This window comes from Pararge aegeria, chromosome 8 (assembly GCF_905163445.1).
Source record: "Pararge aegeria chromosome 8, ilParAegt1.1, whole genome shotgun sequence".
Taxonomy (NCBI): domain Eukaryota; kingdom Metazoa; phylum Arthropoda; class Insecta; order Lepidoptera; family Nymphalidae; genus Pararge; species Pararge aegeria.
The window spans coordinates 19,115,375-19,139,597 of NC_053187.1; the positions used below are offsets into that span (position 1 = coordinate 19,115,375).

General features: G+C 35.8%; 1 protein-coding gene and 1 non-coding gene across 2 annotated transcripts in view; both read right to left on the reverse strand.

Moving 5' to 3' along the window:
* The window catches only part of LOC120625575, a 190,634-nt gene that overhangs the window by 13,543 nt on the left and 152,868 nt on the right, over positions 1-24,223 (reverse strand). The window contains exons 2-3 of the mRNA XM_039892630.1: positions 3,368-3,521; positions 228-2,664 (exon numbers count right to left, since the gene is read on the reverse strand). Of these exons, the coding sequence (XP_039748564.1) occupies positions 228-2,664; positions 3,368-3,521 (2,591 nt within the window). The remainder of the gene's footprint in view (positions 1-227; positions 2,665-3,367; positions 3,522-24,223) is intronic.
* LOC120626120 lies at positions 6,394-6,512 on the reverse strand. The gene has a single exon (XR_005658838.1). It is a non-coding gene; the product is annotated as a 5S ribosomal RNA (ribosomal RNA).

Genomic DNA, 24,223 nt, shown 5'->3' on the forward strand with positions numbered 1-24,223 from the left:
CTATCAAACCGGCGACAGATTTCGGCGGTCATGAAGAGCAGACAAACTTAAGGTTATAAAAGTGCTATGATTACTTTAATCCTACTTGAAATAAATTAATTTAATTATTGCTTTGATTTTAAAGTATTTTTCTGGATAGGTTTACTTTTGCAGGACAACAAATCTGGGTGTCTTTTAATATAGTAAAAATGTTTCTAGCTCTACCTAAAAGTATAAAAAATAATTACCTGGCCAAAATTTCCTTGTCCCAACAAAGTTTGTAATCTAAGCTTGTTTCGCGGGAACTCCCATTTTTGGTCTGGCTTAGCGGGAGTCGGCAAAGGTGGACGAGCGACTGGAGTTATTGGTGATTCCTTCTTGATTTCTCCACCATCGTCGAAGTAGCCCTCGTATTCCGTATCAATATCTTTCGTCTTTTTATTCATTAAGTTTCTTAGAACAAAAGTTACAACTGCTATTACTGGTAAAAATCCAAGTCCTGCCAATACATACGATGCTGTGTATGTTTTTTCAGCTTCAATCACTACTTCTTCGTTTTGAGAATCATTACTACCAGTCTCACCAGTGTTATTACTAGTAACAGTCTTATTTGCATCTTTAGAAGAGCTGACATTTAATATAAGCGGCTTAGAACTGGATTCGGACGAAGTACGTGATACAACAACAAAAGGTTTGAATGAGTTATCTACCGTTTCTACAGCTGGTGTAGTTGGCACTGTAGTAGGAACCACTATAGGGGTAGTAAAAGAATTAGGTTCATAAGTCGACGTAGTTAGAGGTACAGAAGTTGTCGTAGATGTAGTAGTCGTTGTAGTTGTTGTTGGTCTACGCCTTTTCAATATATTTTTTGGACGTATTGTCATACCATTGGTCGTGTTAACATAATCGTTTTGTTTAAACAAACTTGCTAATCTCTCGGATATTTTCGACGTAGTTGTCTCTTGTTTGAAATCTCCAACATATTTTTCACTGGTTATAGGAGACTCTATTGGTTTTTGAATTACTAGAGGTTTTGAACTTGGATTGACTTTCATAGGACCTTCTGTTGTGGTCGTCCTAATCCGAATCCTGTGTCTATAAGGTCTTACAGTTGTCGATGGACCAGTTGTCGTTGTTTCTGTTTCATTTATTATTACAACTTTTGGTATTGTAGTATTTTTTAACTGTTCTATGAGCTCAGTTGTTGTATTATTTTCAGGATCTTTAATTAATTCATCTGTTTTATTAGGCCCTTTTATAGATGAAGTTATTGATACAGAAGTTACAACTGCTGTGTAAACTGAAGTTGAGGTTTTTTCTGTTGTAGCATTTAATATTTCTAATAAACTATTTTCAGTGCTTGATAAAGTAGTTAGTCTAGACGGTCGACGGCGTAAATTAAAATAGGTTCGTGTGAAATTCCTCGGTGGTGTTATTGAACTAGTTTTATTAGTCAAAGCATCCTTTATTATAGTTACGTTTGAAGTTGTTATAGAATCTTTATTGGCGAAGGTATTATTTAATCCATAACCATCTCTAATTTTGTCTGACGAACTGGGTGTAATATTTTGTATTGTCGATTCGGTTACATTCGATTGTGCAATAGATTGCGGCTTAGGCGTCGATTGAGTTGTACTTGAATATTTTTTATAAGCACTTACTAAGCCTACGTGTCGTGCTGGTGCAGGCCCCTTGACCGTGTTTCTTATTTTATTTTTTTCTATGGTGTTTTTTACGACGGAAACATCCATATCTTCGTTGATTTCTTCCTCTCCTGCGCTATTATTTTTGTATTTTTCTGTAGCAGAGTATCTTGAGTTAAATTTCCGTTTATCTGAAGGCACCGCTATGAAATTGACGGACTTTGTTGATGCTGAAAGTGATGGAGAGTTCGTTAAGTTATCTGTGATAGCCTGTCCCGCAAGTTTTTGGCCAAAAAATATAAACGGAGCCATTTCCTCGTCAGGCAATTCCGTTTCAAGCGGACGAAAGTGATTGTATATCTCTTCAGACATAAATAATGTTTGGTTATCTGCTTTATCTTTATTTTCATTATCTATTTTAACTAATTTTGTATTTTGTATATCTGTACTATTTGCTATAGAGTTAACTTCAGGTTTTTCTTCTTTCTCCTGTTCATTTGGCAAGACAGTTGTCTTTTCTTTTTCATCCGGAACTATTGTTGTAGTTTCGAATTGATATGTAATATTTTCTTTGATTTCATTGCTCGATGTGGTTTTGTTCAAGTCTGGTGATCCTTGTGTTATATTATCTGTATCCGAATAATTTAGTAAGTAAAGTCCATGATTAGATTCATCGACTTGAAACTCTTCTTCTGGATCCAATTCGACTTCTTTATCAAGCCCTTCTAACTTCTCAGGTGGGACGTAAATAATAGCACTTTCAGTAGTCGTTTCTGTTACAATAGTCTTATTTCCTAGTTCTTTTCTTCTATTATTTAAAAATCCCGCTCTACTTTTATTCTCCTGGTACAAGAGCCTAGGTATGAACAAATGTCTGATCTCATGTGGTTTTACGTCCTGGCGTATTTCTCTGTTACCTTCTCGGGAAACGAGTTTTAATGTGGGTGCAATGGCTTCGTTGCTCGAATTGTCAAAGGTTATCCTCCTCACAAGGGAGCTGTTGGCATCTCTGATTTCTAACTGAGCGAATGAAGTATTACCCCTGGAAAATAAATAAATAAAAAAAATAAAGATGGATATTTAATATATCTTGTAGGAGGACAATAGAATAATGCGACATATTACACGGTTACGTCTAATCGTGATTATGAAACAATAGAAAACTTTAACCATTGACGGGTTAGTTTCTACTCATAGTGTTATTTGTTCGTGGTGAGATGTTAAGTATTTTAAAGTGTCTATATTATATTATAGACTTATATTATTATATTAAGGCTATATGGTAATTATCCTGCTTAGTTTATGGTTAACACTGCATTGTGAGATTGCTTTACCAACTGATAAAGTCGCAGCCAATGAAACAACTAACGCACTACTTGAGAATGACCTAATAAGATTTATAAAATACCGTATAGCAAATTACACGATTGATGAATTCCTTAATGACCGGACTGCTTGGAAGCAGGCCGCTCCACTTTCATCACTCACAAGACAGAAAAAATCTACAGGTTGTTAAACTATAAATTTATGTTGGAAAAAAGCAATCTGCTGAGTTTCATGCCGGCTTTTAATGAGATGTGCCTCCAAAACCGGTGGCAGTCTTCACAAGCAGACTGACTTGACGTTTCAAAAGTGCCAACTTAAAATAAATAAATTTTAAATTTGAATTCTTGAAATTTTGAATTTGAATTCTTGAAATTTTGAATTTGAATTCTTGAATTAAACATAATATTCATAATACTTACTTATGTGGCTTAGTAGCTAGATTGGCGATGGTGTTGATGTGGGTGGTAAGCCTGCCCGCCAACAGCTGTTTCCGGCGCGCCGCCAGCAGCGACAGCAATTGCGAATCCCGGGTCGTATTCGCGCTGCTCTGCGTTGTAGTTCGCTTCGACGAGCCTGTAATCAGAAACAGGGGTATTGAAATTGCTGAATATATCCTCATAGTCATATTTATCCATTTTACAAGCCTTTAAAAAGTTTGAAACCGACAGGGTTTGAACCTGCGACTTTTAGGCAAACGCTGCGCAAGCACTTTCAGACTAAGGCTCACATACCGCCGATGCAGAAGTTAATACAGGTAGGGTTTATGCTTTTTATGAGTCTCATAGCGACTGAAGCGAGGTTTCGATTTACTTTTCAAAGTTCTATATTACTATGAGACAATATTGAAACGAGAGATGTTTACGTAGAAAAATAAAATCAAGAAAACAAAAAAAAACAAAATTATAATTTCTGAAATCCATACTTTGGACCATGAGATCTCTAGTCAAATAACGAAGAAACCAAAAAAAGGTAAGATTCACTCACTTCTCGACCGTTAGACATAGCGATAAGAGCGATAAGTTATTGAAAGTACTTAAACAAATCTGAACGAAGTGATAACAAAAAAAAACACCCGGCTGTGGGCTTCTTCTTAGACCAGGACGCGTTTGGAACCGTAGCTTTAGTCTTAAGTTTACGAATATGGTTATCGCCATCGACTTACTACCGTGTACTTGGGCCATGGGCATTAGGGTATGGGCCTACTTGAAAAAATATATTTTTGACTTTGACTTTGAACATTGCAGTCGAAAGCTTACACATACCTGTATGAACCATGCGACATACTCTATAGTTCACCCGCCGTTTCTTTCCAATGGTTTCTTACTTAACCTACATCTTCACATCATCAGCAGCACAGCTCCATTATAGGAGGAAGGTATTGTAATTTTGGTCATCATCTATCATCGCTTACCAAATTATGCTAATTCCTATTAACATGTTTTGTGTGTGTTTAAGTGTCACCATCATCATCATCATCATCATAACATCAACCCATTACCAGCCCAGGTATTACAGGGCCCGGGTCTCCTCCAACAATGAGAAAGGGGTTAAGTGCGTAGTCCACCACGCTGGCCTAGAGCGGATTGTCGGACTCCACACACCTTTGAGAACATTATGGAGAACTCTCGAGCATCCAGGTTTCCTCACGATGTTTTCCTTCACCGTTGAATCAAGTGATATTTTAATTGTTTAAAACCACGTAACTTAGAAAACTTCCGAGAGTGAAGTCGAAGTCCTACCCATTTGGCTTAAATAGCTCTACTACAATTAAATTATCAGCATAACCACTCATTAAGCTCCCAAAATGGATGTTAAGCTATAATTTGGTCGCCACAAATCACTCGGCCTTAAACTGTGGATTGCGTGACAATAATTAGGCGTAATCAACCATTGCTACCATCCTTCACCTCAAAACAAGACAATAGGCGGCTAGAACTAGTGATGCGACCATTTAAATACTTTTGCTACTTAAATCGATTACCTTCGACAGTTATTTCAATAATAAATAAATGTGCTACAACAATACACACATCGCCATCTATCTCCAAAGTTAGGTCACCTTGTGTTATAGGTACTAAGATGACTGATAAATTATTTTATTAGTAATACCTATACATACCTAAACACTTATAATATACCTACAGATAAACACTGAAAAAACTGTCCATCAAATTATGACATAAGTTAGCGAAATAAACTACGTACTAAATATTTTATCTAAATTATTTGAAATCAGTAGTTGTGAAACCGAAACTTAATGCTTCTTTAACAAAGACCTGCGACAGGGAGGTATATGTATGTTGTATTTTACATGTATATATTTTTATTTTTTTTAGTTCTTAAAATTTTTTGGCCACACCTTCACTCGTTTTTCTCGCACTGGTTGGCTGGTAGAAAGTCCTTTAGCATTAAATCTACCATTTGTAAATCGTTTTTTTGGTTATGCAATAAATAAAAACAGTATTTAGTAACTAAACTAAAATCTGAAGCAAGGGTAGTAACACATAAGTAAAATTAGCAAATCAATTTTCACAGCTGTATGTAGATAAAATAATATCAAAGTTGTCGAGTATACTGTATATTCTTTAGCGTACCCTATAAAGAAGAAGCAGTATATTTGATAACTTTGATCTCGTTGTAAATATCGATATCGTGACAGACAGTTTCACGACAAAACTATGTCCCTTACTACTAAGGTGAGTAAAGGATTCTCCTCGCACTGCAGCTATTGCACAATTTGGCCTGCTATGTTTAAGCTCTGTATTAATATAATCACTCCGTGTTAACCGCTGGCTAGGTACATCACTAAATGAAATGCAAATGCTAGTCGTTAGAACCTTGACATGTGAAAGACTGTTATGAGAACTCTTAATACTCGTCAAATGATAAACATTATAGTTTAATGAGTCTTTGATAGTTATAGTTGTTCCCAACTCAATCTGGGCCATTCGATATGAATTAAATCGTAAGAAACCACACTCACTTAACGAATGGTATCTTGAATATATAGAAATAATGTAACAATTACAACAAACTACTCGAACTCAAAATACAAAGACAAATATGACCTCACTGGGAGATTCTGGTTTCAATCGCTTGCAGGGGCAATTTGGAAATTTTTAATTTCTTCTCGTGGAAATCTTCAACTGTCGTAGTTACAATCCAACCGACAAATACCGGGGAACGATGTTGCGTAGTAACTGATTGGAGTATGGGTTACATATAACATCCCTACAAGATCAGCCCGCTACCATTTTGGACTAAATCATCACCAGGTAAAGTTACAGTCAAAGGCTAACTTGTGGTGGAATAAAAAAAAGTATGTGTATATTAGTGTACACACGCAAGAAACTTCCATATGACATATTTTTTTTTAAAACAAGGTAAAAAAGCCATAAAGTTGACTTTCTTATTTATTTTAGATTCTATTCAAAACAAAGCAAAAAGCCAACATCACGCGGTGTTCCCAGGCGGTCACCCATCCAAGTACTGACCGCGCCCGATGTTGCTTAACTTCGGTGATCGGACGAGAACCGGTGTATTTAACATGGTATGGACGTTGGCGACAGTTATATTGAATTACACCATCATAATATTACAATCTGTCAGATTAAACATTTAACGCAACCTTGTTTGAAGTCGCATTATAAGTTTCACATCAAAAACCTTATGACGATGATCAAGACTGCATTTTTAATAGAAATTTTTGTACCGCCTTTCTGTCTGTCACGGCTCTCGTGTCAACGTGCGATCAGCTGCCGACTGTAATTTTATAGGCACTTCAAAGTGAGTATGACAGACATGTGGCACGCGTGAGTTGAAGAATTTCTTCAGCAGCACGCTAGTTTTCTAATGATTTCTGATGAAAAAATATAACATTCATATAATGTTTACCGCTAATATCGATATTGAATTGTATTACGATGATTAATGTATCCTATTTATTATGTGTGATAATTTTTGCAATCAATTGTTTTATAATATTTACACACCAGCTAATTGTAATTAATATACACTGTGATTTTATAATGAGTATTTAAATGCTATTGAATGAATTAATTAATTAACTTTTTGTAGACTAAAGAGAGAAGTCATAAAAAATGTAAATATAATAAATCGTTAAGTTAAAAAAAAGTAAAAAAAATTGGTTGCCTGTAAAGTCGGTATACGGGCGAAAGTTTTACGTGACAACGACTTTGAGTGGTAAAATAATTTTAATGTGAATATTCATTCTTATAGTAGGAAGAAGGATGAAATAATAGTAACAATTTAAAACATTTATTTATACAAAGAATTATATTTAAAACATTAATTTATACAAAGAATCTCGCACTGAATTTCATATTAACAAAATTTTATTTTTACCTTTACACATACATACGTATTTATATACAAATATACATACAATAACTTGCAATACATTTGCGTACAATGAAACAGCGTTTACTACAAAGGGACGCGTGCCTTTCACTTTTTATGTCTGTCTCTCTCGCTCTTAGGCGGGCTAACCATGCCCGAGTGGAAGGGACGCGTGCCTCTCACTCGCTCTCATTGTGAGCGCATAACGTGAGCGGAGCGTAACGCAGTTTCTTGAAGTGTCACCCGGCAAACCAATTTATAAGACGTTGTCACGTCAATATGGAAAATTTGTCGATCTTATTAGTTCATAGACAGGCAACAAAAGGTGTGAGAAGAAAACTAAAATCTTCTATTAAAATATTGTATAGGTATAATGCAACTAACAAATCGGAAGGGAAGAAGTAAAATCATGGTGTAAAATTTGTTATAAAGAGGTACAAAAAAACCATTCTAATATTATAAATGCGAAAGTGTTTTTGTCTATCCTTCAATCACGCAGCACCAGACAAACGGATTTACATAATTTTTGGCATAGAGATAGTTTATGAGCTGGAAAGGTCTAGAATTACAATATATTCAATATATCACATCATCGTTAACATCCAAGCTTTAGTAAATAAACTAACGAGCGACTATACTCTTTACTTTACTTTTTGTCTCGGAAATAAGTATGTAGTTTCTAATGTAATGGAAAAATAAACAGATTGTCGTAGTTTCCTATTATTAAGCTTCTATCATAATGGTTTAAGTAATACTACTGAATATATAAAATATTATTATTACAACTGCACATATTTGGGATATCTTATGAAATATATATCTACTTTTAAGAACATTATAAAACGTAGAAAAAACGTAAAAAGACCAATTTTTCAGCTCCAAAAACCACTCCACTTTAGTCGAGTTTCTCGAACAAACGGTGAGTCACTTCATACCATTTAGCAGTAGACAGTAATTATTTTACCTCTAATGTCAAAATCGTTTACGATAAAATTGGAAAATGGTAAAAAGTTTGTAAGCTAGCAACAACGTGGGTGTAAAGTGAGACGTCCGCTGGGCTCTTTCACTTTTTTAGACACAATGCACTGAATTCTGTTTGTTCTTAATTCTGAGGTCCCTATGAAAGTTTTTACTTCAGTATAAACATTTGTGATTCTCTTTAAATTGTATTTTAGAACTGTTGCCAAGCAAGTGCAAAACGGAGGTATAATTAACTTGTGACCAATCTAACTGGCCCCATTATAATAGTCAAGGCATCTAAATAGTGAAGTCTAAACTTCGAAAGCCGGCGGTATTCCCGCAGCCGCCGCTCACATTCTTGAAGCGTTTGAATTGCTTGAAATGGCCTAATTGTCGGCAACTAGATTGTTTCACAATTTTGTTCATCGGCAGCTTAGGCCTCGTCTACCTAAAACCTATACTCTCATTATTATTTAGTCATTATTATTTAGTCATTATAATTAAATAAATAAATAACATTAAATAAATAATAATAATACTTGGACCTTGCTCACGAGATTACCGCCATGTGGAATATTGAGTCGACTGTTATTGTTCCGATCGTCGTTTCAGTTAATGGTCTTCTCGCGAAAAGCTTCGACCAACATCTTAAGAAGCTTTGACTTGGTTGTTGGATCAAGGGTCGGATACAGAAGGCAGTAGTTCTTGAAACGTCGCGTGTTGTGAGGAGGTTCCTTACTCTGGAGCCCTGACCGCCAGTTGCTTGGGCATTCAAAAGCCCCGCAAGCGGACGGTGTATGTTTTTTCTTTTACATTTTTTATAGTGTTATTTATCTTCTCAAGCATTGTTAAGAATTGGAAAAAACAAGAAAATCAATAAATGATAGACTATAAAAATTATAATAATTACATGGGCGTACCCAGCTTGTGGCCTAGGGAAGCAAATGAGTTATTTTATGACAGATCGTCCGCGATCAACGCTGCGCCAGGGAGTTTGTCAAAATATCGGATAAAGTCGCTGGCAAAAGCTATAGTAATAATAATACAATGTAGTATTAACCTAAAGCAACTTTAGTAAAACAGCCTGAGCCATGGGAAAATGCGTTTTGCAATTATTGGGTGCCTAGTTAAAGTTCACAGATAACTTGTTCTTTTATAAACAAATCAGTACGGGTCCGTGATCTTATCAGATAACCCGTCTCGGCCATAATATAAAGTGTAGTTTAGTATTCAAAGCACTCTTAGTTAAGTAATCAATGAACTAGTGTATCGTATTTAAATGGCCACTTTTATCAATTTATGCATGCAAATTATTTAGGGAAAAACGGTCTAACACCCAAAATTAAAAAGAAATCTAATTCATAATCTATCTATTTAAATCTGTTTATATTTAAATCTACTTGTGTATATATTTAGATATACTATGAATATTTTATATTTAAACATTACGTAGATATTTTTATTTACATATTACATATTACAACACTCTTGGCACTATCCCGTTATCTTGCCGTTGCCTGTAAGAGATTGCTTGCAGCAATAAGGCCGCCTTTGCATGTCTACATTGTGTTTTACTGTAAACTTACTGTTTCTTTTCCTGTATGTTATACATGCTATAGTGTTTCTTATTCTTGTAGAAATATGTAGCACGAAACAGATTTTTCAGAACACTTTTTTTTTTACTCGTTTTTCGCCCGATTGGCGTAGTGGACAGCGACACTTAAGTATTTAGTTAAATAATGTAAAACCGAATGGATGAAGGACAATAATAAAAAAGAATACATCACAAGACGTAACAAAAAAATTAACTCACACAACAAAAGGTAGCTATTAAGTAAACGCTCGCTTTGCCTAATGTTACAGACGTATAACAAACAGTATTATTAATGTAATCCCGCAGACACGGAGTGCGTAAAAAATGTATTGTCTCGTGCAAACGGTCGGCTACAATTCCCACGTTACGCCATTTCAATAGCAACACAATAATAGACGTGTGTTTCGTTGATTAATCGCAAAAACCTTAAGGATTACGTTCGTTTATAAACCTGATTTAATACTTACAAAATAATGAGCACATTTATATTTCATAATCCTCCTTTGCCTACTCTCTAAAAGTAAGGGGATTAGTGGTACGACCCACTATGTTGCTACAGTGTTAGTTAGGAGACTTCATTATTACCGGGCGGACAATTGGTGCAGTGGGCAGCGACTTTGCTTTCTGACTCCAAGTCCGTGGGTTCGATTCCCACAACTGGAAAATGTTTGTATGATGAACGTGCATGTGAAAACCAATATGTCTTTATTCAAATAGGCGCATAGATGGCACTTGATGCGTTGATTACAAAGAAAATGTGTAGGTACATAGTAGTGATTAGTGATGGCGTAACTACATTCACAAACTTAAAACTAAAGCTACGAGGGTTCCAAATGCGCCCTGGTGCGCCAAAGAAGCCCACAACTAACTTAGCCGGGTGTTCTTGTGTTATCACCATCTCACATTATCATTTGATGTGTTTTCAGTGTCTGGGTGTTTATATATTTATTACATGTATTTATGTATATTATTCATAAAAAATTACAGCATTCATCAAAGTACCCATACTACAAGCTACGCTTACTTTGAGGATATATGGCGATGTCTTTATTAACTATTTTTATACATTTATTTCGTGCTAATGAGTACATATCAAAAAAGGAATAAAATACTATACAATATATGAAAATAATTATAAACACAATCTTAGGAATACTATAGGTACATAGATTTTTTTTTCATTATTATCATGTAGTTGAAACAAGACCGAAGGTTAAACATCCATGAATATTGATATTGACTGTGAATATCATAAATCCGATGACAAGATTCTCAAGATTCGTTTTGAACTCAGTATCAATTATAAAGCATCCCCCGGTCAAATTTTTTTTCAAAATATACTAAATGTACAGAAATCTTCCAGTTACAGTTGTATTATAAGTAAAGATAAATCCATCATGTCTTAGTAGGAGCCCAATCAGGTTCCCTCTTCTGATTTCTATAGTTCTAATTATATGCCTCTTTTCGCTGACTAGTTAGTATTTCTCTATTTCCAATTTTCTCTGTCCAACTTATTGTCACCATTCGGTGCCAACACAACATTTCGAATGCTTCAAGCAATTTCCCTCTGTGCTATTGTCCAAGTCTCACGTGCATATAATTCTCCATATTTAAGATTTTATGAGTCGTTTTTTAATGTGCGTGGACATATTGGATGTGTACATTTGTCTTTAAGGATGATAAGCTTGCTTAGCTATTTCTATTCGGGATTTTAAGCCCGGTGTAGATATCGAATCTGCAGTAAATAGGCTTCTAATTTAAAACTATTTACTTGCTCTTTTATATGACCATCACAAAAAGCTCCTTTACTATTAAAATGTAAATTATATCCTATGTGTTATTCAGATCAGATCAAATTCAAATTCAAAACATTCAAATTTTTCAAATTCAAAATTCAAATATGTTTTATTCATTTAGACCTTATCACAGGCACTTGAAGCGTTCGTATATTTAACATTATAATGTAAGGGATGGTGATAACTGCAATCTTTAACTTAAAACTAAAGCTAGGAGGGTTAAGAAGAGCCCACAACAAACTTAGCCAGGTTTGTTTTTGCTATCACCATCTCACAGTCTAGTTAATGTTGAGCTATGAAGTTAGACCAATTTATGCCCAAGCTCTTTTTTATCATACATGTAACGGAAACTATTAAAGTTTTGCATCAAAGAGTAGCAAACTTCAAACATTAATAGGTTAGGTTGGTATAGAATTTACGATTAATAACGATATTATTTTTCTATGCCTACGTTCACAAAGTATGCGGTATTCATAAATCCGTAATATGCATTGGCATTTTCAATATATCTGCGACAACAATCAACCATTGTCGCTTGGCTAGCAGTGCGGACCGTTACACTCGTGATGTGACCACAAAATATCGATAGTATATTAAATCATAAACCATGTGTAAAGATAAATTGAAAAAGATAATATTAGAAATCGTCTGTTTTGCGGTACATTCAACTCTTATTTGCTTTTATATTTATATTCTTTACGTCTAACCACTAGAGATAATCTTCAAAATAGTTTCTATGAAGATAAACCTTGACAATTCTAGCATATTACTTAGTGACGAGTGACTACCTCCCTGGCGCAACAGTGAGCGCTTTGAATTTAAGTAGGAGGTACCGGGTTCCATTCCCGGCAGAGGCATTTTGGGAATTGTCTCTGGTCTTGTCTGGTTGCTGTGGCCGTGGCTAGTTACCACCCTACCGATAAATACGGGCCGCTAAGCGATTTAGTGTGTCAACTGAGATACAAAATAGCCCTGCTGTAGTTGGTCGGTAATGGGTTCAAAATGATAGCTACGGGGGCATGTACGTCTACGTCTTCGCCCGCGAAGACGAGCTCCTCACTTTTATCCAAACATGGGCTTACACCACGGCATCATCGGAGGCTTGCGAACTTATCACCGTCCAAAAACCTGTCACACCAATCGCCGAGGTTCGGCCTCACAGCCGACGATCCTTTCGTTTCTTCGAGCCCTAGAGTTCAAACTCTTATTTCATTTCGAGACTGGCCAACATACGCTGTTCTAATCAGTAGGGTAAATCAGCTACTCACAAAAATTGTGAAGCGCGGCTTATTATTTTTTTCGTTGAATATGTTGAACCCCCTGGCAAAAGCTAGCATTATATAACATCGACATCGATAGTTCGCAGCACTATCGCGGCGCACCTGCAACGTGCAGTCACCGACAATGGGGCCATCCATTACTCGCGGCCTCCACACTGCCATTTCATATTAGCTGACTCTATTAACAGGACCTTACGCACCGCTCATAGTACAGGCAGCACAATAAGCTACTAAGTTACATATGTAGTGTGAAATTGCACCCGTGCGAAGCCGGGGTGGGGCGTTACTGTCCGTTCTGCCTTCACTTTTTAAATCTCTGATAGTCTCTAAGATATTCATTTTATTATATGCTACAAAGGGCAATTTTGGTCTACACGAAATGCATAAGGTATTTAATGTACTTAAAACTTATTTAATGTAATTTGTACTAAATCTGTTTTACAATGGATGTTTTAAAATTAAAATCCGTTACAACTTTTAAAATACGTATACAAACGGCGGAAGTGAGTTTATTTTTTACTATGTAAATAAATAAATATTGTAAAGAGGAAAAATATGTTTTTTTTTACAACTTAGAAAAAAAGTGAGTTACTGCCACGTAAATTTATTTTTCGGCGACTGTTTTCCAAATATCCTTTATTCTACTTAAATAAAAACTAAATCAGGTTATATTTTTTAAATAAAAAACTTTAAAAATTTTCCAAATCAAATCAAAATGCTATATGTGGAGCAGATAATCTGAGACGGTAAAACCGAAATGGTTTTAAATACCATGTAGAGATGAATGCATTCTTAAACTGATTGACCGATTTAAGAAATTCTTTCGCCTATAGATACGTAGACACATTTGGTACATTTTCATTTATTTGTAGAAAAACCACAACTGTATTTGATTCACAGCCAAATGCTCACGACATCGTGTCGGTAGGTATTTTTTACACTTCAGTCTTGTATGAGACTCGTACAAAGATGCAAAGATGTCTCAGCCGTCATCAAAGTAAATACCAACTTGGAATAAAACTGAAAACCCCTACGAAATTCGTATATGCAACTAACTAGCCTTCGTCAATGATTACTTCAAACTGTGACCTAAACCTTTAGTATGCATAAGTACCTATTTGTCGAAATGATTAACGACGCAGTTCGTGGCCAGTCCTCGTGCTGATAAGCCACGCTCGAGGCAATCGCAATGCTATGCGCTGAAGTCATCGATCGATATGCGTTGACTTGCATACGTGCATTAGCATTCGCACGAAATTAACTAATCAATCTATCTTTCTTCATCAAATCGACCCATTACCATTAAAGTTAATGTTAACCGTCACACTAATATTATAAAGGCGAGAGTAACTGAATATGTACGTTTGTTGTATCGTTACCCCACAACTACAAAAGATAGAATATACAGTAGATTAATCTTCTTCTTAACTCGTAAAAACCCAAGTTAGCCCTTGACTGCAATCTCACCTGGTGGTACATGATGATGCTGCCTAAGATGGTAGAGGGCTAACTTGTTAGCGAGTAAGGTATTCCCCCCCCCCCCTAATCGGTGTCTACGCGACATCGCACCGCTACTAATCCGACCGAACACTAAATCCCTTAGTGGCACGGCTTTGTCGGTAGGGTGGTAACTAGACACGGCCAAAACCCACCAGACAAGACCAAAGAGAATTCAGACATAAATTCCCGAAATGCCTCTGCCGGAAGATGAACCCGGAACCTCCTACTTAAATTTACAGCGCTCACCGTAGCGCAAGGAAAGTCGTCAAATGGATTTGATTTGAATGAAACCTACTCATTTTTTATTCTCGATGTAGTTAACTGAATATAATAATATAATATGTATAACTTAGTATTCCTTGGCGTTATCTCAAAGTTACAAAGGGTTATCGAAGGTAGTACTAACAGTGAGTCAAGCCGCCATTTTAGGAGCGCTAGGTTTTATGACTAACGTGTTACGTGGAGACCGTTATGGTTATACGCGTTCAGCAAGCGTAATAGAATTATGTACTCTATGACGTATACCAGGGACGTTTATAAACCCAACATTAAAAGTTGAGAGAGAGTGGTGGGTTTACACTATATACTTTTACTATGAAAGAGGAGAGTTTTGTGCTGGCAGCAGCCAGGGTATTAATATGGTCAACCTCCTTGGCGCTGTGGTGTGAACTGTGGTTTTATACTTGGGAGGTCCCGGATTCGATCCCCGGTAGGAGCAATTCGGGAATTTATAATTTATATATTTTCGAGTTTGTTTTGGCTTTGGCCGTGGCAAGTTACCAAGCCAAGCGATTTTGAGTTCCTGTACAATATAGGGGAAAACTCGATTAGGAGTACTGGTTTAATATATACAGCCGATTGGCGCAGTGAGCATTGCTTTCTGAGTACAAGGCCGTGAGTTTGATTTCCAGAACTGGAACCATTTGGTTGGATGATGAACATTAACGTTTTTCAGTGGCTGGATGTTCATCTGTATATTATTCATTAAAATATTCATCAGTCATCTTAGTATCCATAACACAAGCTGCGCTTACTTTAAGGCTGCCTATGTGTGTATTGTCGTTAAAAACTAACTACCACGCCCATAACTGGTTAGCCCGCTACCATCTTAGACTGCATCATCAGTCACCACCAGGTCGGATGCAGACAAGGACTAACGCATAGTGGAATAAAATTCTAAGTTTAAAAATAGATACTTAGGTCTAATGAAAGAACGATTGTTTTATATACGCCACGTTGAGTATTCGTGTGCCAGTAGTCTGTATACGTAAATAAAAAAATACGCTAATAAAACTAAAGTAAAATGTAGCGTACGTAGTACGTATTATTTATTATGACATTATCGATAAACATATATTATCTTCTTGTACCATTACTATTTCTATAGGTAAATATCACATGCATTAACAGTTAAGGAAAAATATCGTGGGGAACCTGCACGCCTGAGAGTTCTCCATAAAGTTCTCGAAGGCGTGTGAAGTCTACCCATTAGCATTTGGCACCTTAAAGATCTGCACCCTTACGTGGTTGATATACCATCTCTGCATCCTCGTAATAGACATCTTCTAGGCAAGCAGGCAGCATCATCACGTACCATTTACATATAAAAGAAACGTGTGTGTACTTATTTGCATGCGTAAGAAGTTATATTTCGTTGACGTAACAAGATAAAAATGTTTTCAAAAATTGTATCTTACGCCTTATTCTACGTGTGTAGAGAAAACGACACTAACAATAGCAAAAAGGTATTGTTTGAATAATTGAAAGTCAACTGTCAAACCTTTCTTAGAAAAACTAAAATTTGGACAATAGCTAACTTCATGGTGTCGGTTTTCTTTGACGGTATGCGCGCGCATTGTCAAAATTTATTCTCAACATTTTCCCTAACGCGCCAAAAGAAGTATAACTTCAAAAAAAATTGTTCCTCGTGATAGACGGCCTAAGCCTTGTTTTAAGAGGAAACCTGTGCCCTGTAGTCGGTCGGTAATGGGCTTTTGGAGGTGAACTATTCACCTTTTTAAAATGGTGCATTCAGTAAATATGGAATTGTACGTGACTACGTGTATTCAGTATTGTATGGTATCTATGGCGAATCTTCTAAGAAGGGCAGGATTGCCTTTGTGGCCTCGATACGGCTAAAGACTCCGATTATCACATAAATGGGTGGCATCGCAGATCGCGACATAGTAGCTTTATTACTAACAAGCTAATGTCAGTTGTTTTACTCGCGTTGAAGTCTATTGTTTGAGATGCGAATACTTTAAGTACATATAGTTATGAAGGTCAAGGATTGTATGAGTGGCAATTATTCATCTTTTCGACCCATTACCGGCTCACTACTGGGCAAGGGTCTCCTCCCACGATGAGAAAGTGTTAAGGCCGTAATCCACCACGCTGGCCCAGTGCGGATTGGTGGAGTCCACATACCTTTGAGAACATTGTGTAGAACACTCAGGCATACTGGTGGTTTCCTCACGATGTTTTCCTTCACCGTCGAAGCAAGTGATATTTTAAATTACTTAAAATGCAAATAAATTAGTAAAGTTCGAGGTGAGTTCTGGGATTCGAACTCGGTCCCACGAAAGTCGAGCTTCTACCCACTGCGCTATCACCGTATCCCCAAATTCAAAAGTTGTAAATTCATTATTTTCAATTAAGTCTGTGACTCTACTACCTGAAGCTGGCAAGAAATTTAGCAAGATTAGCAGAAATTTGGTCTTTTCCAAGATCATTTTGCAATTTACGAACATTTTTTCGATCTTATGAGAGATTTTAGCGGCGTGGCCCTCTTTCTGGTAGTCTTGTCATTAAGAAATTTAGTGAATATTTTTCTTTTGAGCTCTTACACTGTTTTTGTGTTGCGTTTCTATTGCTCCTAAGTAATCATAATTTCCAAGATCTCTTTTAAGGGCATGTATTTAACCTATACCCCTAATAGTTTTCTACGCAGCATCGTACCGCAACGCTAAATCACTTGACGGCTCGTCTTTGTCGTAAGGTTACTAGCCCAGACCAGACCAAGAGTAAAACAGAAACTATTTCCACAACATATGAACTTGTGAAGCCGGGATCTCCCACTAATAACCTTAGCGTAACCACTGCGCTATGGAGATCGTCGATATTCAAGGACAAAAAGCTAAAGTTAAACGAGATTATGAAACGATCATAACTCATGGATAACGCCAATATTAAAAAGACATATTACACGCATGTTATTTATCGTTATGTATCCGAAAGATACGTAATAATATATTATTACGTTGCCCGCTCGCGTGACAAATTACACCCGTTTCCTGCATCCTCTTTTACGTGTAATTACAAGGGTTTATGTACCTACATGTATTTACACACACACAGCCTTCATATCGTTTACGAACTTTGTGACGATAAGTATTTATGAAGGCAGTTTGATTAGCAGTTTTTTATGTATTTATTAATTTTCTTTTCTTTAATTTCTTTCATGTGTAGCACATAAGAGATTTTGACGACTTCCTTGGCACAACGGTGAGCGCTGTTAATTTAAGTCGGAGATCCCGGGTTTGATTTCCTGCAGAGGCAATTTGGGAATTTATAATTTCTGAATTTTCTCTGGTCTTGTCTGGTGGGAGGCTTTGACCGTGGCTAGTTACCACCCTACCGACAAAGACGTGCCGCTAAGCGATTAGTGTTCCGGTGCGATGAGAAAACGATTAGGGGTTAGCCTGCTACCATCTTAGACTGCATCATCACTTACCAACAGGTGAGATACAGCAGAGCGATAAGGGGAAGGTACAATTTGGCAGCTTTATCTCTACATAGCGATCTCTTCCAGGCAACCAATTGCGTAAGAAGAAAGGTACAATATATATATATTATGTAAACACATGTGTAAATATAATTTAATATATATATATGTTACATAGTGCATACAAACATAAGTTATAAAATATATCTAAAACTTCCCGTAGGTGAGGGCATTGTAAAAAAATATACTTATTAATAGTGATCTATCTTCTTCTATATATATAAAAGAGAAAGTGTGTGGGTATGTTCCGTATAGGCTCCGAAACGGCTGGACCGAGTTCAATGAAACTTTCAGGGAATCTCCGGATTGACCAGGCGAGTAATCCTGTAAAGTTTGGTGACGATCGGAGCACTCCTATTTTTGAACTGTCAAACTGTCAAATACAAGCTGTATTTATTTACTATAATGATATTCTATTGTTGGGTGTACATGGGTGTAGAATTATCTGAGCCCGCTCGAGAATAGAAGAGAATGAATACGAAGAGAAATAAATGATTATTAAATTATGAGACTTAAATTAAAATTTTGTGATGTAAGTTTATTGTTTAAATAAAATAACGCTACGCTGGTATATTATAATATGAATGATGTTTGGGTGAAGATCGCTTTAAAGGCGAGTTGGTCTCCCTTTGTTACTTATATTATTTGTACGTCACAAAAATTGTTGCCCTGTTCAAAGGTGATTACCATCGGATCAGCGGTTAGCCTGCCCCGCCAATTATATTGCTATATTTAAAATATCTAAAAAAACAACAACTTAAATAACATACGTATCCTGGAGATAGAAATCTAACGGTTCTGAATCATAGGTAAAAGTTTACATTTATATTGATCAGTAGATTAACTTTATGCGAGATGAAGACACAGTCCTAACCATAAAAATAAGCACACGTCCATAAACTTCCCAAGATAAAAAATATAGACATTAATGAATAATTAGGTATTTCGATGCGAGTTTTCTAGGCGCTGGGTAAACCTGCGGATTGACCTCGCACCGAACTGCACCGCACCCACCTGCTAAATACTTCGAACGGTAGTTGCACTTGTAAATAGCATTCATTAGAATAGATATTCACAGTTCCACTTAAAAACGTTGCTTGGCTATTTCAATAAAGGTTCATTCAGAAACTTTTTTCTTATTTAGAAAGAGAGAAAGAAAAACTTTTATTTGGGTATACTCACACTAAAATGAAAAACCACTTTTAGTCTACAGAACAATTAAAGGTACGGTGTGATCCCAAAATGGATCCCAAATTTACTTCATTTTACTTCACTGCCAGTTGTGGGTCTCTCATAGGGGAGAGGGTTTAAAAGTTTTGACTCCCCACGCTGCTTTAATGTAGGCGGGCTTGAAATTCAAATTCAAATTCTTTATTTGGATAAAATATGTTAGGTACTAAACACTTATATAAAGATGTTATCATTTTGTGTTTCTCGCATATTTTGTCGTTCTAATAGACGTCCAAATATTTAAGTAAATTAAAAAGCATAATATTAAGTATAATGTCAGTATAGGTAATTAAGTATGTGTATATGTAGTCAAATATTTTTGTGCACTAAAAATTTCTTGACTGGCTAAAATGAATTTTGTAAGTGCCATTTCTTCTCAGTGGTAAAATCTATATATTTTTTGTTAAAAGGTTGAAAATCTCAATGAAAATAGCATAACAGCTTTTTTAATAGGTAGCGGTCTTTGAAGCTTTAAAAAAGATCAATTTTTCTGGAGTATGCCGTTAGCTTTATTAAATAAGTGTACATTACATTAAAAAACTGCCAATTGAAATGTGTAAACGCATGGCAAAGTACCTCCAAACTTTTATTGAGAGGCTCACATGAGTCCGTAAAAGATTTACCACAAATTGACCTTTGCACAAACATAATTTACAACAACACAAACAATAACATCATAAACAATTTAACCATAGTTATAATTAACTGACCAAGTAGACGGGTTCCACTAATCAAGTGGAAACCTATTACTTAATGACAGAACAACACTTCGCAGGGCATTCAAGCAACACTTCTTACAATGTGTCGCCCTGTCTCCATTTGCCTGACGCATAGGTATAAACTTCATGTGCCTGTATTTACACCGGCAACCACCCTCTAAAGATCAGAACACAGCAAAGCTGCTTGGCGGGAGCAATAAGCATGGTGGTGGGCTTCCCAAAAAAAGCTTTACTATGAATAAAAGCTCTAGTACATCTCATATCCATCATAATATCATTTTCATATATTACTAGCTGTCCCGGCGAACTTCGTACCGCCAAAAATTTTTTTCTATTCCGGACTAAGAATAATCCAAAAAATCAAATATCAAAAAATTCGTCCAGCCGTTCTTGCGTTATAAATGGTGTAGTTACACCATTTATAACGCACCACTTTCTTTTATAAATATAGATATTAATATTGGTAGTTACTATATATAATAATAATATTTTTTTTTTTTTTATTCACAAGAATGTAGGTACATACAGTTTTTAAAATGTAAAGTAGTTATTATAATATTTATACAAAACAAATGCGTGCCTCACAAATTATATTGGTGTGTATGTAATAAATGTATGTAATGGTGCCATTTAAAATCTTACTTACGTGTCTTTAGTTACAATTATTGTATCATATAATATATTATATATATTTATTTACGGAATGAAATATTTTTGACGTGACAACGTCTTATAAATTGGTTTGCCGGGTGACACTTCAAGAAACTGCGTTACGCTCAGCTCACGTTATGCGCTCACAATGAGAGCGAGTGAGAGGCACGCGTCCCTTCCACTCGGGCATGGTTAGCCCGCCTAAGAGCGAGAGAGACAGACATAAAAAGTGAAAGGCACGCGTCCCTTTGTAGTAAACGCTGTTTCATTGTACGCAAATGTATTGCAAGTTATTGTATGTATATTTGTATATAAATACGTATGTATGTGTAAAGGTAAAAATAAAATTTTGTTAATATGAAATTCAGTGCGAGATTCTTTGTATAAATTAATGTTTTAAATATAATTCTTTGTATAAATAAATGTTTTAAATTGTTACTATTATTTCATCCTTCTTCCTACTATACGAATGAATATTCACATTAAAATTATTTTACCACTCAAAGTCGTTGTCACGTAAAACTTTCGCCCGTATACCGACTTTACAGGCAACCAATTTTTTTTATGGGTTTTTATATTTTCTGTGATTGTTTTCTTCGCCATTCGTTTTGTTATACTTTTCTTTTTTTGTGTCCTTTTTGTGGTATGTAATAAAAGTATATTCATTCATTCATCCATGCTATTGATAATCACCGGGACTGAAGGTTAAACGAGGCATGGCAGTGGACACCGCCACGTTCTGGCATTTACTTGACTACCTGGGCTCATGACCAGCAACAACAATTTTTGACCTAGCCCGAGATTTGTACCCAGGATCTAGTAATATTAAGCTGAGTATCCTAGCCACTAGAACAATTAGCTATGAACGATTACATTCTTTAAAACAAAACTGAAAAAACTATCAAATTAAACACATACCATTTGAAGGCCGATTGGCGCAGTGAACAATGACCCTGCTTTCTGGGTCGTGGGTTCGATTCCCACAAGTGGAAAATATTTATGTGATGAACATGAATGTTTTTCAGTGTCTGGGTGTTTATATGTATATTTTAAGTTTTTTATTTATATTATACATAAAAATATTCATCAATCATCTTAGTACCGATAACACAAGCTGTGCTTACTTTGGGGCTAGATAGCGATGTGTGTATTGTCGTAGTATATTTATTTATTTTATTATACATCAGCTTATAACGAATTTTAAACTTTAGACCGAGTCTTACGTAAATTTCATTTTAATGTCGAGACTTTCGTCGGAGATTGCCTGACTAGTTTCAAACCCATTTGGGGCTCTTTCTCTTTTGTCCGAAGAACACGACACAATACACAAATAATGGTTTGAAACTAGCCGGGACATTCCCAACGAAAATTCACTTGAGTTCAGTCGTTAATAACAAAATAAAATTACCATGTTTAGTTATAATTTTTATAGGTATAATGTCCATTGTATAATTAAATATATACAAATAACTGACGTATAATGTTTAAAAACAACTTGATTACATATTGTTATAATGTTTATTTTGTAATCATTTACACTATTAAGTACTTAACTGATATAATAACAGATCATTCTGTCGGTGCCTACGTGGAACAAAGAAGTAACCTTGCGTGTAAGTACGTTGCACAGATTATATGAATAAACAAACATACTGCGAATACGATTTACATAATCACATTGTAGGCCAAATAAAATGTACAAACTAAAAACATTTTAATTTTTCTAATTGAGATGAAGATGTGAAAAGAAAGTGAAATTAAAGAAATCATATAAATAAGGTCAGTAAAGTTAGTTTTACACTAAACCAGTTTAAACCTATAAAACCTACGTCAAAAACAATCAACCACATTTCTTCATAGTAGCCATAGATAATACATATAATATACCTACTAGCGGTCAGTGGCGTGCATAGAGTGTATGCACAGGGTATGCAGATGATATAAAATGGACAAAAACTCCAGTACGAGATATAAAAAACTTAAGGATAGTCATTGTTAGAGTTATAAAAAGTCTATCCTTAAGTTTTTATAACTCGTACTGAAGATTTTCTTCATTTCGTATCATCTGCATACCCTGTGCATACCCTCTATGCACGCCACTGCTAGCGGTTGCACGTGACTTTGTCCACTTACAACTTCTTATAAGATTGTTTTCTCTTTTAGAGATCTTTCTCTTCTCGTATTATACGTAACCATAGAAAAGCTCTTATCTTCGCAGTCGTTCCGAGAGTTCTTATTCTTTTTTTATATTATAACCAAAGTAGGTAAAATTATAAATGCAAGAGTCCATTTATTCGTTCGTTCGTATTTGATAGAGCAACGGATACCTATAAAGTGATTTTTCTAATAGAGATAAGTTAGAGAGCCCAATAAACAATACTTATTGTATCGCGAAATCGGACAAAGCCACTTTAGCAGAATTCATTAATTTGCTGTCACAAATACCTACTCATATTGCACTTTGGCTTTTGCTATTATACTCAGCTTGTTCTCAATCAAGATCAAACTATAGCATAATTGATTATCATAAGTCGATGTATTATTTTCTCGAGGGTCATATTAATATATAGCGGGTATATTGATAGTGCGATAAAATTCCATTTTGAAAACCTCCATTAAATGACCCAACACTCTGTCACAATACAGATTGATACGTCGATAATTTTAATATGATAGCACCTACAGACATGCCAACTTCGATGACAATTAAGCTTTTGTCTGAGATCTGACATGGTGTCAGTGATTACTGATAGTTCAGTCTTAGACAATATCGTGTAAACCTGAAGAGGCATGGCTTTTAAATTTGCACGCGGCGAACCGTTATTTCTAAGTAATACAAATTTGCCAGTAGAGTGACAAAGTCGCTGCCAAAGTCCCTGATAGACCTAAGTCAATGAAAAGACATATTTTTTCTTAATCTATTCTATCTTATAGCGCTCCCCGCTACGCCATTGAGGACGTCGAAATGGTATTAATTAATGGTCAAAAAATTTACCACGATATGTTGATTCGTTACCCCTTCAGCTTTTATCTACCTAAATACTATTTACTACTTAGAACGCCTCGACGGCCGATATAAGCTGCAATTCATCCCTGTTACGTACTCTGAACGTTGCAGCGGACTTGTTGGCAGGTGTGACATCAATAGATAGATTACATAATAGTAAAACATTTTTTGGACTAAAAGCCTTTGCCAACTTGAGGGTTTACCCATTATCACCACGCCGGGCAGACGGGTTAGTTATCTTAGTAGATTGTAGTTGTAGTACAAGAACGCTGCTGCAAGCTCTGCTGCAAACAACTCTGTTATGTTCCATTAGTTGCCTCTCACGACACCCGAGGGAAAAAGAGGGGTAGTGATAACTATATTCAGGTCTGCCGTTACCACATATCACAGTAGCA